The following is a 17,791-nucleotide window of genomic DNA, read 5'->3' on the forward strand; positions in this document are numbered from 1 at the left end:
CTTGTATTTTCAGCACTTTGGAAGGCCAAGGTGGGAGGATCACTAAAAGCCAGAAGTTCGAGACCAGCCTGGGCAACAGTGAGACTCTGTCTCTACAAAAATGTTTAAAAAAAAAAATTAGCCTGGTGTGGTGGTGTAAGCCTGTAGTCCCAGCAACTCAGGAGGCTGGGGCGGGAGAACCCTTGAGCTTGAGCCCAGGAGTTAAGGCTGCAGCGAGCTATGATCATACTCCTGCATTCCAGCCTGTGTGACAGAGTGAAACCTTGTGTTAAAAAAATTATATCCACACAATTCACTTCTGTGGAATATCTCATGTTCTGATACCACTGTGTGGAAAGGGCAACTCGTAACCAGCCAGGCAGCCTGCTGGAAAATGGGCCACCCAGCTCCACGCTCACCGATGTGGGGGCTGGCAGGGTCGCTGGCTCTCATGTATCGAGGGGTGTCTTCCTCCAGCAGGCGGTGAGTCACCAATCCTGTGCAGCTCTGCAAGAGGATGGGCTGAGTGTCATTTTCAATCCCTTCCAGGCGCCTGGCAATTCTTTCTTTTCTGTGAAATACACCACAAGAGGCAGAGTGAGCAACAGCGATCGAATCTAAAGGAAAATGGAATACTGCTTTGCCAAGCTCTCTTCTACTTCCTAACTCCCACTATAAAGATCTTACCTTTTCATTTCTAAGAATTCTTTCTTCTTTGGTTCAAAGATTTGTCTTAATTCTGCAACTGGAAGAAAACCAAAAAAGAACAAAATATAGTATTTAGTAGTCGTGCGCTCATTTTATTCACTCATGCAACGTGTTTATTGAACTGCAAATTTCAGTTCTTGATTCCTATGTAACAGTGACATGCAAAACTGACCAAGTTCCTGCTTTCTTGGAAACTGTTTCCTAGTAGGGGAGGCAGAGGCCAAATGAATAAGAGTGTGCAGACACACACACACACACGCACACACCCTAGGATGCATCATCCTCTTCTAAGGTCAAGCTGAATATCTGATGCCCATAAAAATGACAGAGTTATCAAGGCAAAGCTAAGACATGCTCACTCAACATACTGTTTAATATGAAATATATATGTAATATATTTAAAATCACATACATTAAAATAATTTAAATAGAATGTTTTGTTGTATATATATTGTAACACCTAGCTATGTGACTCACGTATATGTCACATATATAGGTTGGCTAAGAAGTAAAATCCTACAGGGTAAGGGAGAAGGTTTTATTTCATCTAGGGGAATCAAGGGAGACCTGACGAGCAAGCTCTCTCTAGGAAAGTATTTTAGGCAGAAATCTCAGCAATTGTTTCTAACTTTTGTTTGATTTAACAAAGTATTCTAAGCTTCTATTATGGAAATCATTTACAGAAGTATAGATGAGGAATGTGAACCCGACAGGGCCATCGGCAAGCTACAAGCATGAATTCACAGCCGCCTCTCCTCCACCCTGTCACGGAATCTGTCAATGGCTGTAACTATCTGATTGTGTTTCCAGCAGTGCCTAAAGTGGCCGCTTCAATTAGCTACAGTTCAGATGAACACAGGTCCTCCGCCTCCCTGCACAGGCTTTCACTGGAAGCAAATGTTAACAATGGTTTCCTTGCTATAATTTAGGTGGATGATGGGTAAGGTAATTACCCCAATGTTTCTGGCAGCACTGGAGAAACAGAACAAACGCTGTGCTGAGGTTGGGAGGTTCTCACATGATACTGACTACAAGGATATTACTGAGATGCCAGACAACTGTTTCTTTGGAGAAATGGCCAAAGTTCATGGAGAATAAAGGTCTCTCTTTTTGCCTCCTCCTCAATAGCTTAAATTCATAAGGGCGCATCTGAGTGACTCCTGTGAAGGACTCAGAATGGGGTGGGAGAAAGAGAGAGGGGTGGCTGGACAGCCTGGGGCCAGGGCCAATGAAAAGTTTTGAAAGGCTGAGTCACAGGAGAAACTCAAAGGAATTTGATGTTTGACTGCTTCAATTTCCGTTTTCTTTTCTCTAAGTGGTAATTTTTAGTAATGAGTCAAAACTACACACACACACATGCACGCATACACACACACAAAGTTTTATATTGCCCTTTGTGTTCAGGGATAGAAGCCTTGTTTTTCTTCATTTATTTTTAAGTGATAGCCACCTTAAAACTTCAGTTGAATTGGCTTTTGTTGAGATAGCCAGCTTCAAAAAAACAAAACCTCTCTCCCTCTGACTTCAAAAAGGTCTCCCAGTTGGCCTCCCCAGGAATCAGAGTAGCTGGAGGCAGAGAAGTCCTTGTTCTAATCATGTTCCTATTTAGAAGACAGGGGTATAATGAGAATGGGGCACCCCGCCATGCGGCCTTGGGAGAGGAGGCTTGGTCAATAACAACAGCTTCCCTGTCAACAAATTAGCCCTAGTGGGATTATGGTGATACAACTTTAATGGCTGGTAGGACATATTTTGAAAATATTTTCAAGGATGACAAAAACCGAAGGGTTTTAATTATTTAAACCCCAAAGAGGAAAGTGGAGCCCTATTTTTCAAAAGACCACTCAAGAAGCTATCAAAACCAAATTCCAAGGGCGCCTAAAAGGTACGACTTGAACCCATGCCTCAAACCCTAACTGAGAAATAGAAAATATTAATAGGGTCCTGAGTAGCATAATCACATCCCCTCCCCTCCCCTGCCTTCCCCTTCCCTTTCTTTTCTTTTGTCCCCCCTCCCTTTCTTTTTGAGACAGGGTCTCATTCTGTCACCCAGGCTGGAGTGTAGAGGCACGATCTCGACTCACTGCAGCCTCAACTTCCCAGACTCAAGTGATCCTCCCAACTCAGCCTCGCGAGTAGGTGAGATTACAGGCATGTGCCACCACGCCTGGCTAGCTTTTGGTTGTCTTTTGTGGAGACGGGGTTTCGCTATGTTATCCAGGATGGTCTTGAACTCCTAGGCTCAAGGGATCTGCTTGCCTTGGCCTCCCAAAGTGCTGGGATTGCAGGTGTGAGCCACCGCGCCTGGCCTAACATGTCCCTTTTCTTGCCCCACATTATTTCAACTGGATAAGTATCAAAACCGTTAATATACAGAGTATCATGTAACTTCCACTGGAAAAAGTTAAGATAGACCTTTCTTGGTTCTAATTAGAGACTGCTGAAAATCACTTTCATTTCATCCAAATTTTAATTAATTTTAAAAATTTTCTATAGGAATGCAACTAAAGGCATTTTAAAAAAAGATTACAACAGTGCACGGAAAAGCAAAGCAACATGTTGCTTCCTGCTATTTTCTATTTCCCATATTCCAGAAGGAAAGATCTAGTTGGGAGACTGTGCAAGCCTCCTGTCCACAGGAAAGGTAGACTTTCCTACTGCCCTTCCAGTGAACACTGCCCTCTGATAGCCATCCACTTCTGGGCATAAAACGAGAAATTCTCAGGATAGGATCTAGCAGACACACAGATGGACCTCATCAGGGTCATGGGCTCAGGAGGCTGGCTCTGGAGAGCTCCCAGATCACTATGGGGGCGCTAATGGCTTCTGAATGGGAAGTGGCTTTGCTGTGAGCTCTGCCGCAGAATGTTGAATGTCCCAGGTTCTTATAGTGATGCTAAATCACCCCCATTTGCTGCGACACAAAAATATCCTCATATATTTCTAAAGCCCCTTAGGGACTGCCCTAAATTGAGAACCATTGAGAATCACTGATTCCCCAGTACTAGAATTTCAAATACACAGCCTGTGCCTTAGACACCCAGGCCCTAGGTTACACAGTACAGACGCCACTAGCCCAGCACTGCACTCTTTTCAGTCAAGCCCAGATTCAACGCAAAGCTATGCCAAGCCTATTGCTCCTGGAAGCTAGAATCCATCAATATAGTGGCTACTTGAAGGGACACCTTAGGGTCCTCTCTGATCATTTCACTGAGGAATTAAATGAGCTTATAAATTAAATTGTCCTTTAAATGTATTGGTGAGCTTATTAATTATTAGTGAAAACCTATAGTGAATTTAAAAAGGAAAATAAAAAAGTCTCTCCAGCAAACAAATGATGACCTCTCAGTCTATTCTTTCTAGCAAATATATTTTTAATTACCAAGATATGCCTCATTCCTACAGAAACGGGATTATAAGAAATGATGTACAAGACAAAAAGAAGCAACAGAGAGACATTTTGAGTTTTGCCTCTTTTCCCCATGTCTGTACTAACATGTAATGCAATTAATGTGTATTATATTACATATCTGTTTTATATTATTATTAATAATAATAGCCAGGCATGGTGGCTCATGCCTGTAATCCCAGCACTTTAGGAAGCTGAGGTGTGTGGATCACTTGAGGTCAGGAGTTTGAGACTAGTGTGGCTAACATGATGAAACCCCGTCTCAACTAAAAATACAAAAAATTAGCCAGGCCTGGTAGCATGTATCTGTAATCCCAGCTACTCGGGAGGCTGAGGCAGGAGAATTGCTTGAACCCGGGAGACAGAGGTTGCAGTGAGCCAAGACTGTGCCACTGCACTCCAGCCTGAGTGACAGAGTGTGATTCTGCCTCGAAATATATATATATATATAAAATATGGTTTATATTATATATTTTATATTATTATATAAACCATGTTTTATATTATTAATCATATAAAACATGTTTTTGTACTATTATTAGCATAAAGCCAATACTAAAAACATCATGCATGAAAGTCACCATTGCTGTGGAAATCTATGTTGTAACGCTGTTGTTTTATTTATAAAGCCTACCTACAGTTCTACCAAAGTTACCTTCTGGTTGAAAATCTTGAAGGTTTGTGTTCTTTTAAAACTTCAAAAAAATTTTTTGTAATATCAGACGTGCAGAAAATGTAAGAGATATCCTTCACAATATGTTAACATTTTACTATATTGGGTTTATTTTTATTCTTTTTTCTTTAAGTATATTTACATGTGCATATGTGTCTATGTACATACATACACATACATATTTACATAGTATTTTTTCTGAACCATTTGAGTCAATTGCAGCATGAGGCCCCTTTATCTCTAAATTCTTCAGTGTGTATTTCTTAACAAAAAAGAATAAGAATGCTTTTCAAAATTAGGTTCACCAGCTACAATTCAATTGATTATATGCTGTGTCATAATTATAATTCATATATGGTTCATGTTTAGTAATAGTAGTTATTATGTAATCCAGATATAAATAAACATCGATGGTCTAATTTCCATTTTAATGAGACATTTTCTATTTTGCTTTCAAATACATTAGGACTTCCAAACATATCCACCTGTCCCTTATTTTACCTGCTGTGTTGGTCTGTTACTCTTCTTTGAGTAATTCGGAGTGGTACTACTGTGGCAATCTGGACTCTGTGAGTCTATTTCTTTAGTTATTTCTGATGGGAGCTGGAGGTTAGTTTTCAAGTAAGGCGATTTAAGGAAATTTGATAGCAGAGCTGTAATACTTCATAAAGTTATTTACAACCACCTAATAGGCTTTGCAATAAGACTATATAACACCAATATTCTAGACAATTTGGTCTGCAGGGTGCTTTTCTTGGGAAACATAGTTTCTTCCATTAGCTCTAAGAAACAGAAGGTTTCTGGTTAAGACATTGTTGAGTTCAGTCCTCCAAACTTGAGTACAGTAGAATCTTCCAAAGAAATATAAGTGGCAGGGGTACTGCCAAGAACACTTCTCTCCTTCACATGACAGCTCAAGAGCCCAGGCCAGATTTGGAATATTCTGATCTTACTTCCCACAGGAGTAAAGCCCTTTAACTTTTACTCTTGGATGGCAGCCACTAATATAAAGACAAGCAGCTCATAAACCAAGCAATTACAAACTAGAGGAATAAGGGGGAGAGGTGACAGCTGAAGGGTGTAGGTTTCTTTTTGCAGTCATGAACATGTTCTAAAACTGGCTGTGCCGATGGAGGCAGAACTCTGAATTGCCAGAAACAACGTAATCGCCTACTTTAAATGATAGGATTGCATGGATGTGTGTTGTATCTTAATAAACCTGCTAAAGAAAGTGGAGTAATACGTTTGGTCCACTTCATAATTCCTAATTTAAAAATCTTTTTTAATATTATAAACATTACATAGGTAAAGATTTTTAATCCCTTGATTACTTGTTTGTGATACACAGAGGAAGTCCCGTAGAGAAAAAGTAACAACCACTTTAATGCCCATTTTCACAGGAAATGAACAGAAAGAGACTTCCATAAACTTCTCACACATAAAACTTGATGTCATTAAAATAAAATTATAACCAAATCTTTTTTTAACATAATATTGCTAAGAGCTGACACACAAAATCATTAATACATGTGTTAAATCAGAGAAACAACGAAATTGCTGGTCTTTCCAAATCTGCCTATTTTTTTCATAAAAAGCAAAGATATGTGAAATAAGACTGTAGAGAATTTAGGTGAAATTCAGGGGACATGGGGCACTGGCACTTTTTTTTTTTTTTTAGACAGAGTCTCGCTCTGTCACCCAGGCTGGAGTGCAGTGGCGTGATCTTGGCTCACGGCAACCTCCGCCTCTCGGGTTCAAGCGATTCTCCTGCCTCAGCCTTCCGAGTAGCTGGGACTTGCCCAGCTAATTTTTTGTATTTTTAGTAGAGACGGGGTTTCACCATGTTAGCCAGGATGGTCTCGATCTCCTGACCTCGTAATCCACCTGCCTTGGCCTCCCAAAGTGCTGGGATTACAGATGTAAGCCACCATGCCCAGCCGGGGCACTGGCACTTTTAAAGCATGTTTTAAGGATTTAGGGACCATGTTAATTTAGAAACACCAATCTGGTGAACACATAAAATCGTCATCTTTGATTTGTAAAAATTATTTTTTATAATCATTTATGACAAATTTTTTAATACAACTGGCTAATAAGCTTAGGTGTTCTAAAAGTTTATTACAGATGAAGTTACCATTTGTTGAACCTTAAGGAACCCAGCAATTCATCCTGTTTTTGATTTTTCTGCTCATAATATTGTCTGCGGTATTATGCATCAAATAAAGGAACTGGGATAGAGAAAGGGAAAGAGGGACCCTTCTGACTGGTGGAAACAACCTCTGCTATGTAGAACTTTGCCTAATAAACTTTTCTCAGCTATTGCTAATATGGATTTGTTCATTCTTATACTTTGTTTTGATCATCTGCATAGGTATTAAGCACTTTAGTTTGGCTCAGAGGAAATTTTTTTTTTTTTTTTGTCTTTCACAGAGAGTCTTAAACATTGGCAGAGCCATTCCATTTGACAGCCGTTCCATGCCCCATCTGCACCCGTCCTAACTGGACACGAGGCCACTGGCTTGCCCTTGAAAACTCTGGGGGAGAGCCGATGCGAGCACAGCGTGGACCACCTCATTTCCAGGTACCGTGAACGATTAATTTTCTTTTTGATATGAAATCTCATCTGCCTCCTTGTAATTCTAAACGTTATTCTTACTTTTGGCCTCTGGAGCAACATAGAATAAATAAACCTGTGTTCCGGCTGACAGCGTTGTCAGTTCTTGAAAATTGCCACATGTCTCTGTCTGGGTTTCCTTCACCAGGCCAAATCCCCTGAGTCTTTCAGACATTCACCCTCATCAGACTGTGTCTCGGCCTATCATCCGTTCAGTTCCTCAGGATATATTCCAATTCGTCAGTGGGACTTTTTTTACTGGATTTACTTTCTATTAAAAGAATACGTTTTTTGTTCTCATTTCTTTGGGGCATGATTTTTGCTTTTTCTTTCAGAGTAGAAAATATCTGCCCTTCCATCAAATCTGTTTCTTCCACTGGAAGGTTTCCACAGCTCAGACAGGATGAAGACATTTTGTGAGCTGAGACTAATGATCATTCCTTGTGCTAGTGTTACAGTTACAAAGACCAAGCAATGTTTACATCATTTCACTGGTAACACTAGGGGGAATTGGTTTATAGTTGGTGCAGACATTTTACCGCATGCGCGCCTTGACCAGTGGAAATAGTAATTCACCAAACACGTGTGAGTGCCTCCTTGGGGAAGAAGAAAGATGCTCATGATAAAGTCTGCACGGGCTGTTCTCCGCTCAGCAGGAAGCTACAAGATGTTAAATGTAAAAGCCCTGGCCGGGCGCGGTGGCTCAAGCCTGTAATCGCAGCACTTTGCAAGGCGGAGGTGGGCGGATCACCTAAGGTCGGGAGTCGAAACCAGCCTGGCCAACATAGCGAAACCCTCCCTGTCTCTACTAAAAATACAAAAAATTAGCCGGGCGTGGTGGTGGGCGCCTGTAGACCCAGCTACTCGGGAGGCTGAGGAAGGAGAATCACTTGAACCTGGGAGGCGGAGGTTGCGGTGAGCCGACATTGCGCCATTGCACTCCAGCCTGGGCGACAGAGCGAGACTCCGTCTCAAAAAAAAGAAAAAAAGAAAAAAAAAAAAAAGAAAAAAAAAAGAGCCGTAAGGCCTGGGGCAGCCTCCAGAGGCAGCAGGAGTGGGTGGACAGAGAAGAAATGGGGGTATGGTCAGAACTCACTGCCCTTGGAGAAGGTTAAACAGAGAAAGAGATGAGGGCAGGTCGATTTTATGTTCCCTATCTCACCCGCCACACCCAGCCTCTGGCGAAAACCTGAGGATGCCTAAAATTAAAGGGCAAGAAGGAGTAGAAAGGTAAGGATTAAAAATGCATGGATGCATGGAGAGAGGGGGAAGGGAACTGAAGCTAATTCTGGGAGGAGGCAGGAAGGGCCGCAAAGGAGACTGTAAGCTGGAAGTTAGGGAGAGAGTTCTGCTCAAGGAAATTCGGACAACACAATACGCATCTACCCAGACATGGTTGGTCACTTAGGAACAGCCTTACCTTTAGGAAGTGCAACTAAAAGCTGAGCATCGATTCCTCTTTTGTGGTTAGTGAGCTGTTCTTTATCTTCGAGTGAGAACTCCTTCTGAAAGCTAAAAATTACTCCATTAGTAAAGTTAAGTCCATTTAGATAAAGATATATAAGTGAAAAAATGCAGAACATAAAAATTATGATATTGTTACACATCATTCAATATGTATACATAGATCACAGTTAAAATGTTTTATATTGGGGAGTAAATTGGTAACTTTTTTCATTTATTTATATTTCTGTAAATATTGTGATTTTTTGTGCAACTAATTACAGCAGGATTGGCGGGTGGCGTGGTGTGATGTGTGAAAACATTGCTGAACTGGGAGTCGTGAGCTTTAACTCAGACTGACCACCTCTTCTTGACCTAAGAATAGCTGTGCAAGCTTGCATTAATTACTCAACCTCTCTGTGCTACAATGTCTTCTTCAGAAAATCAGTAACTTGTCTAGGTGATCTACACTCTGTCCTCCAGTGTTAAAATTATGTTAAAGTAACAGATGCCTTCAAACAACCAAGGCATCAAAGCATGGTCAAAAGTTTGGAAAGCCTTATGAAGACTCGTGTTGGAATAAAAGAGGAAATGAAAGAGGAGAATAATAAAGGAAGTGAGCCCTTACTGTGGACTTTCCCCCATGTATCTCCTTAATGCATCTTAATACATCTTAATACATCTCCCCCATGTATCTCCTTTCCCCCATGTATCTCCTTATCTCCCCAGGTATCCCCCAGGTATCTCCTTAATTATCTCTCCAAGACCCTAAGAGGTACGAACTACTCAGCGAGGTGCTGATAAAGGTACGAATGGCCCTGCCCTCTTGCCCCGCCCACCCAGGCCCTCCACCTGGCCCTGCAAAAAGCACCTGCTTTGTAATATTGACAGGTGGTGTCAACACTCCCACCATGGTGGATCTCAGGCTCCCACAGGACTCACTGAACTCAAAGTCGGGAGAGAGGCACGCATGTCTGGCCGCAGCACAACACTGGAACTACTACCATCCTCAGTTTACAGATCCGGAAATTGTTACATGATTTGCCCAAAGACTCATATTTGACAAGAAGAGGAGATGAGATTCAAATCCATCTCCTAGTTTCATACTAGCCACAGTCACCCCAAGACTGCTGTGTACCCAACTCCATGGTCTTTGATGTGGCCAGAGCGGGCAGGGCAGAGGGTGCTGCTGCCTCGAAGGAAGAAAACAAACCTGTGGAAACAGGGAACTGCGGTTCCTCAAGGTCAGTGTGACCTCCAGAGGGGGAAAAGATGGGCTTGAAAAAGACTCACTGTGAAGCTGACCTTCCCGCTGTACGGGTGCATTTCCATAGAGGCCAAGGAAGAGACCGAGGAAGCCGCTGTGCATACTGTGTAAGTGGGACAATTGAATAACCTCTACCCCCTGTAAAAACTACAGGGAAAGAACTTCCACACAGTCCAAAGCACGGCCACCATCCCGCCCTCCTAGAACCAAGCCCATCTGAAATCTTCGTCTTTCCATATACAATGTAGCAAAGCTTATATTCCTTAGGTAAGTGTGTTCACATTATTTAATGAAAAGTCTTGAGAATAATTAGGCTTCATAAGCCACGCTCTAGATTGGCTGGAAGAGCCTAGGACACCTGCCTAGTCAGAAACTTAGAATTAGCACCGACTTCTAAACACTGAATTGTAAGGCAGTAACTACTCCTTTCAGTGTAGAAACCTAAAAAAATTAAATAATGGCAGAAATGTACTCGACTTAAGGAATGGCATGTTATTTTAATTGATTATTTAATTGCTAATTTAAACATCTTGACAAAGCTCTATACTTTCTTTGGGAAACTAAAATCTTTTCAGGAAAAAAAATTCTACATTGAAGTGAAATAATGCAATCCTTGAAATATTCAGCTTTTCAGGCCACTTACCTTGCGGTACAAATGCTATATCTTATTTTCAAAAATAAACATCTGTATGCCTTTATTTTCCTCTTTCTTTCTGTTTCTCAGAAAGCTCAATAGAACCACTAATAAAAAGCAAGAAAGTGTCCCTGAGTTAAATACTCCGCTGAATTTACAGAGTGAGCTTTACGAGTTGTCACCAGACACTCCCTGGCTTCACAGGCACTTATTTTCTCGAAACACATTACAAATAGTGCCAGCACCCATGTGAAGTGCAGCCTTTTGATGGCAGGTCAGAAACCAAAGAAAACCAAAGGTCTAAGAGGAAAGTCTCTGATGCTTCTTAACGTGGTTCACTCGACATGCTGTTTCCTCCCCCTGAGCTCTCTCCTCTCCAGCCTCCTGCCATCGTGTGGCTTCGTTTCACTTCTGGTCTGGGCCTCAGTTGACTGGTCATGTCCTCAGGGCAAAGCACCTAAACCCACTGCCTATCGTGACCATCACCCAAAGTATATTACACACCTCGTTAATCCCAGCACTCTGTGGGAGCTGAGGCAGGAGGATTGTTTGAACCCAGGAGTTTGAGACCAGCTTGGGCAACATAGCAAGATCCCATCTCTTAAGAAAAAAATAGGAAAATTAGCCAGGCACAGTGGCACAAGCCTGTAGTCCCAGCTACTCAGGAGGCTGAGGTGGCAGGATCCATTGAGCCTAGGAGTTTGAGGTTGCAGTGAGCTATGATCATTTCACTGTACTCCAGCCTAGGAGACAGAGTGAGACCCTGTCTGTTAAAAAAATTAAATGATTGAATTAAAAATATTTTAAAAAATTAAAATATGTCGAATGAATGAATGAATACTACAAAACACTTCAAATGAATACTACAATTCACCCTGAAGTATTTTTTGTGTACCTTTTATGCAAAGTTGATGTGATGGCCAGAGGTAAAATCATTACAAACATTGAGAATAACTATAAGAGCATACGGTCAATAACATCAGTCATAAGCCCCTCCTCCCTCCCTTCCTTATCACCCTCCCTCCTTTCCTTTCTTCCTTTCTTTCCTTCTTTCATCTTTGGACAGGGCATAATTTGGAACACATCATTCTTTAGTACCTTTGCTCACCTTGCATACATGTGTGAAAAACTGGCGTAGTTGCACGTGTTTATAAAGTATCGATTTTAGAATCTGCAGCTTCCAGGTAAACATTTATTACTGAGTCCACACGGCTGTCATCACCCTCTGGTCCTGTCTCCGCTGCCTCTCTCCCCTGCTCCCGCTAAATGACTGGGGGCTTCTGAGAAAGCAGATGAGCAGACAGGCGGAGCAGGAGCAGGCAGACTGGGCTGGAAAGTGTGGCTCTGGCTCAAGGCAGTGCCACAAGCTGTGATTAATGCAAGACCCCTCAAATCAACATGTGAAATCGAGTTTCTTTCTTTAAAAAAAATCATGTTTCTTCCCTGAACTTTCTCTACCTGAGGGCACCAATCATCAGTGAAAACACAGGTAAGACGTGCTTATAAAATTCAGGACGGTTCATCAGTGAGCACCTTTTTTGGCTCATCTGACGCTGATGAAACACAAGCACCTGTGAGGGTCCAGACTCTCCTCTCCTCTCTGCTTCTTCTGACTCAGAGGCCCCCCAGCAGGGAGACTGGTAGGGCCCATTACTAATGCACATGACCAGTGACCCCAAAAGCAGGGAGCTCTCGGATGCTGGATCCTGCCCTTCCTCCTCAGTCACCCCCCAACCCCAACTTCCCCAGGGACAAAGGGGTGTCTGCAGGGTCAACCTCTGCAGGCCTTGATGTCTCACTAGAGCTCAACCAAAAGTAAGAGCCTGTGTTTCAGTAGGGAAGCATCTCTCCATAGATACTAAAGTTAGTGCTGTCCACTTCATTTTCTGCATTTTGATTTTAACTTTCTAACAGTGAGAAACACCTTTTGGATTTTTTTCCAACTCTCTTTGTCTCCCCTGGAACAGTGCTCGTTCTTTAGGACTGATTGTTTGTGCCGCCACCCCCCTTCCTCTGCTTCTGTGACAATTTTTCTTTTAAACGTGTCCCGTTAACCTACTTAAATGCCTGCCCATAGCAGCACGGGGGAATTTTATTAAAGGGAGAGTAGGATGCTCCGCTGTTATCATCTCTGTTTTTCACAACGTGGAATATGCTACTATTACAAGGACTGTCCAGCACCCGTGCAGTGTAAGTCTCCTCCACAATCTGTTCATTCCATTACTGCAGTTTAAATTACTAGATATGGGAGACGAAGCCCCATGAGCTCATATTTTCGTCTCTTTTAGCTGGTGTCTGGTTGACCAGATTTCTTTTAAGGAAGCAGGCTCTTGTACCTCAAGCCCATTTTACACGTAGCACCATGGCACACAGGCTGTCATTTTAATAGGTATGCATGATATAATATCCATGATTTGAGAATAGCTGTGTCTCTTTGAGTCTCTGTCCACTGACGTGTGTGACTTTCATATTGCATGCTTTTCCTGTCCTTGAATAAGGAATGCCTTCCTGTCTCTTTTTTCCTTAGTCACTTATTAGCTCCATGACAGTTCAACCAACCTGCTAGGGACATATTAGAAACCAAGCCGAGGCCAGGCGCAGTGACTCATGCCTGTAATCCCAGCACTTTGGGAGGCCGAGGTGGGTGGATCACAAAGTCAGGAGATCGAGACCATCCTGGCTAACACAGTGAAACCCCATCTCTACTAAAAATACAAAAAAATTAGCTGGGCCTGGCAGCGGGTGCCTGTAGTCCCAGCCACTTGGGAGGCTGAGGCAGGAGAATGGCGTGAACCCAGGAGGCGGAGCTTGCAGTGAGCTGAGATCGTCTCACTGCACTCCAGCCTGGGTGACAGAGCGAGACTCCGTCTCAAAAAAAAAAAAAAAAAAAAAAACAGAAACCCAGCCTCAGATCCTATTAAAACATGGCCAAGATGAGAAATACAGATGCATCCCATTAAAAAAGTGACGTTTCGTGAGTCAGTTAAGACAACCTCACTGATGACCTTGGATCATCATTGCTCTAACTAACTTTATACTTAGATGTGCCCTTTGATGATATTGCGTGTAAAAATTAAATAAAGCATAAACATTTAAAAGATGTGGATGAAATACACAAAAGATTTGCCCCATCCTGTGTGTTCACAAGATCAACTGCCATGTTCAAATGCCTGAGGAGGACAGGAGTTAGACCCCTGTCTATCCTAATGTTGTTGAAATGCAAACCCTTTTCGGTCAAGGAACAATGTCATAATACCTTAGGCACAAGAGCAACTGTGTGGAAATGGGGGCTGGGTCCTTCCGCTATAATGAAGCACAGATTGAGATCTTTGCCTGACTGCGTAGGGGACAACTTTGTGCCTCCATCTGAAAATATCAAACTCTATTAATATAGAAAACAATCTACTAAAAAGCACCTGAGATACAGCTACTGTGTATGGCACAGGCATTCATTTCCACTTCTCTTACATCCATGATGATGTGTCATGGAGTTTTAGCACATTAGGTCAATCAAATTAGCACCCATAATATTCTGTGGCCAAGGGGACTGGAAGTACAGAAAGGTTAAGAGAGAGAGTTGGGAAGACCGGGGAAGAATAACTCACATGGATGGGTGGATGGGTGGATGGATGGATGGATGGATGGATGGATGGATGGATGTGTGTGTGTATGTGTGTGTGTCTATGGAAAAAGGGAGGGAGGGAGGAGAGGAAGGAAGGAGGAAGGGAGAAGGAAGAGAAACAAGTTTAAACCATTTCTAAAAAGAATCTAGCTCCCTTCTTTGATGGACAGATTGCAAAAGGACAGTGCCTGCTTAGAGGCAGGTGTGAGAAAGAAAAGATAATAGTCCTTTAAAAGTTTGCAATGACAAGAGACAGCAAGATTCTGTTCTCCAAATAGTTTCCATAAGCAGAATTAAATACAAAGATTCCTCTGCTTCATACATTTTAATAAATCAAATTCTAGAGAGAAAACATATTGCCAAACATTTAAACTCATGAGTTAGACATTCAAGAGAATAATTTTAAAAGCTACAACAAATCTTCAAAATTTCACAGTTGTTGAGACAAGGCCACTTTACCTTGAAACTTTCCTTTGACGTGGGAATCCAAAGAAGCTTAAGTTTTTCTTGTTGAAATCTAAGGGAAAAGAAATAATGTAACATTGAAATAGTTATGCAAATTGTTAAAAATCCGGTGAGAAAAAACTCTCCAAACTGCTTTTGAACATATAATTTAAGAAAAAGAAAACCATTAACCAGACAAAAAATAGAAATACAAAAATGACACCTTCTAAGAATCAAATTCCACATGGAAATTTACATAGGCAAGTTTTGCTTTTCTCTTCCGGAGAGTAGCCAACATACTCCATGGGTAAATGAAAATAATAATAACAATAATAACAATAATACTTCTAACACCGTTCAATGTTACCATTTAAATTTGTTATGGCAACAAGAATAACTCAAAGCAATTAAATGCTAAATAAGGCAGCTATATACTCAGGAATAGAGGAGAAAATAAGCAATTTTGGTCCAGGCAACTAGAAATGTTTGAGATGCCTTTAAAGAATGGGGGTGGGGTCTGAAGAGCAAAGGACAACTCAGCTGTGTCTTTTGCTCTCATTAAAATCTACACAATAACAACCAATAAAAATAACTATTTATTTGTATTTTGAAGACAAGATAGGTATTATGTAAAGACAGCTGGTAACAATTCTATACAGGAAAAACATCCCAAATGAACAGGTTAATCAAAACCAGGCACAGACAAAATTTATAACCAGTCTAATAGCATGTAATCTGTTTTACAGCCTTTGGCTTACAGCATTTGTCCACTAAGAAAACCACAAATAGACCATTTACAGAAACTTCTTCCCCTAAGGAAGTGCCTTTTGCTCTTTAATATTTAGGGGCAGAAGCCCAAGGAAAAATAAGTACAAAATACATCAGATGTTGACACTTCATTATCCATCAAAATACATCCTCAGTCCTGGAATTTGGAACTGTGGCCAACTAAAGAAATACAATAAAATGAAAGGTATAATGCCAGTAAAACATCTAAGCTTTTCTCTTAACTATGCAAGTATCTTGTTATGTAATTAACCAAAGAGAAATCAATTCAGAAAGCTTTCAAGTGCTGTAGGAGAAAATTCCTGAATCTGAGGTCTGAATTGTTCAAGTCACTTCCCAATAGTGCATTTGAGCTGGAAAGCAGTTCTGATGTATAATGGCTGAGTTTCAAATATGATACTCAAAATAACCTTAGCGTTTCAGTTTTGTTCAATCAGTGAACTGAACATGCCACACCACTTCAGTAGTTACATTGAAAGCATGTATTTTCCTCTGTGCTGGAAGAAAGCCACTGAAAAGACAGTATCTTGTTCCAAACTGTCTCACATGAAGAGTTAATAAAAAGACGCTACTCACCACTGCCTACTGGAAATAATTTAGTATGTATAGCATTTGATTTAGAAAAATATTTTAGCTAAAGTGCAGCACATCTAGAATTTGATCCAAAGTGTGGGCATTCCAATTACATTTGCAATTTTTCTTACATAAAGGTTTCAGTGGTTTAGTAGTAACTTTAACTTACTAAGGGAAAACAAATTCACATTATCAGCAATCAGAAGATAAGCTCATTTATAAACTCAATTAGATATTTAAAGTGTCTTTGGAGAAATGTGTATAAGTAACTGAACACAGGAGAATACATAGGGCAAAATAGAGGACCCCAGGCATTCATCATGTTATAAAATCCATACATAAGTGCATTTCATATTTATCTTGCCTTACCTTGTTTCTCAGAGAATTTGAAAGCTCCCAAATAGCTGGAAAACCCTGGGCTTCTGAACATGGCTGCACACAGACGGCTCGGTCACACAGCCTGCTCTACAGCTAATTCTCAGCCAGCAACCACCTTCGTCTGGTCTAAGCAAAACTGGGTTGAGATTTTTCACAGTGCAGGACTAGAGCGACCAGGCACTTGTGTCTTTGTGCCTATGGTACAGGAGAAGCAAGAGGCCGCTGGCTGGAATAGCTCAGACCCCATAATCAGATTATGAACAGAAATTAAGCCTGGAGGCGCTGCAACAGACTGGAGCCCAGTGATGGGACGTGGGTGATGTAGATGACCAAGGCAAAGCCATGGCGCATCCCAGCATTTGCTCCGGCTAAGGAGACAGTGCTGCAACCTAACCATCCTCGGAGGAGTCAGATACAACTTCCTCTCCCTACAGACACACATACAAAGAAAAACCTACAGAGACCCTCGTGTATTGGGAAGAAGGGAACGCTTGAGTATTTCCAGGCTGCTGCAAGTCTGGCTTTGGCTAAGTTAAGTGAAGTATTTTACCTAACAGAGAGCCAAAAACCCATACTTAAGATTTATGAACAACATATGAGTGAAACTATGGGAAAAGAAAGGGCAGATATTACTAGAGATTCAAAATTTTAATTTGAGGTAGAAGCTATTAAGTTAAGCTTTGCCTATTAGATTGCCCCCGCTTAATTTTAACCACAATATGTAGTTGGTGAGCTCAAGCAATGCTCATGCAATTCCAAGAAAAATTCGCAATAATTACAGACTGATTGTACAGAAAAACGGAACATTCAAGAGAACCAGGAGAAATGGTCTCATTTGCAAGCTAAGGAAATAGGGCTAGATGAGTAGCTTGCTCCTGGATAGACAACTGTTTGGTGATGGAGCTATGGGATCTTGGGGAGGTGGGATCAAGATTGTGATTCACCACACCCCACCTAGGAGCAGGAACTCTGAGTTAGTCTTTGTATCTTTAGTTCTGGACACTGTACCTGGTGCACAGTAGGGCTGCAGGAAATGTTTGCTGAATGACCATAGGAAATCACGAGATAATCTCTTCTAAAAGCTAGAGATCTCCTTCTAAAATGGGTGTGTGGAGTTAGTATCCTGTGTTCAAACCAGGTGGACTTAGACTAATTTGTAAAATACAAACACACTTAAGGTGAAAATGAAGAATTATATGCTGAATTAATAAAGGCACATAAACACAAGGTACATCAACCCTGGGTACTAGAGGGGTCAGTG

General features: G+C 41.4%; 1 protein-coding gene across 34 annotated transcripts in view; it reads right to left on the reverse strand.

Moving 5' to 3' along the window:
* SVIL (supervillin) overlaps positions 1–17,791 on the reverse strand; it is a 277,505-nt gene that overhangs the window by 97,837 nt on the left and 161,877 nt on the right. For all 34 annotated transcript variants that reach the window (XM_063780610.1, XM_063780606.1, XM_063780603.1 and 31 more), the window contains 4 exons: positions 14,809–14,866; positions 8,804–8,895; positions 667–724; positions 399–550 (listed from right to left, as the gene is read on the reverse strand). In XM_063780610.1, the coding sequence (XP_063636680.1) occupies positions 399–550; positions 667–674 (160 nt within the window). In that variant the 5' untranslated portion in view covers positions 675–724; positions 8,804–8,895; positions 14,809–14,866. The remainder of the gene's footprint in view (positions 1–398; positions 551–666; positions 725–8,803; positions 8,896–14,808; positions 14,867–17,791) is intronic.

The sequence above is a fragment of the Pan troglodytes genome, chromosome 8 (genome assembly GCF_028858775.2).
Source record: "Pan troglodytes isolate AG18354 chromosome 8, NHGRI_mPanTro3-v2.0_pri, whole genome shotgun sequence".
In the NCBI taxonomy this organism is placed as follows: Eukaryota; Metazoa; Chordata; class Mammalia; order Primates; family Hominidae; genus Pan; species Pan troglodytes.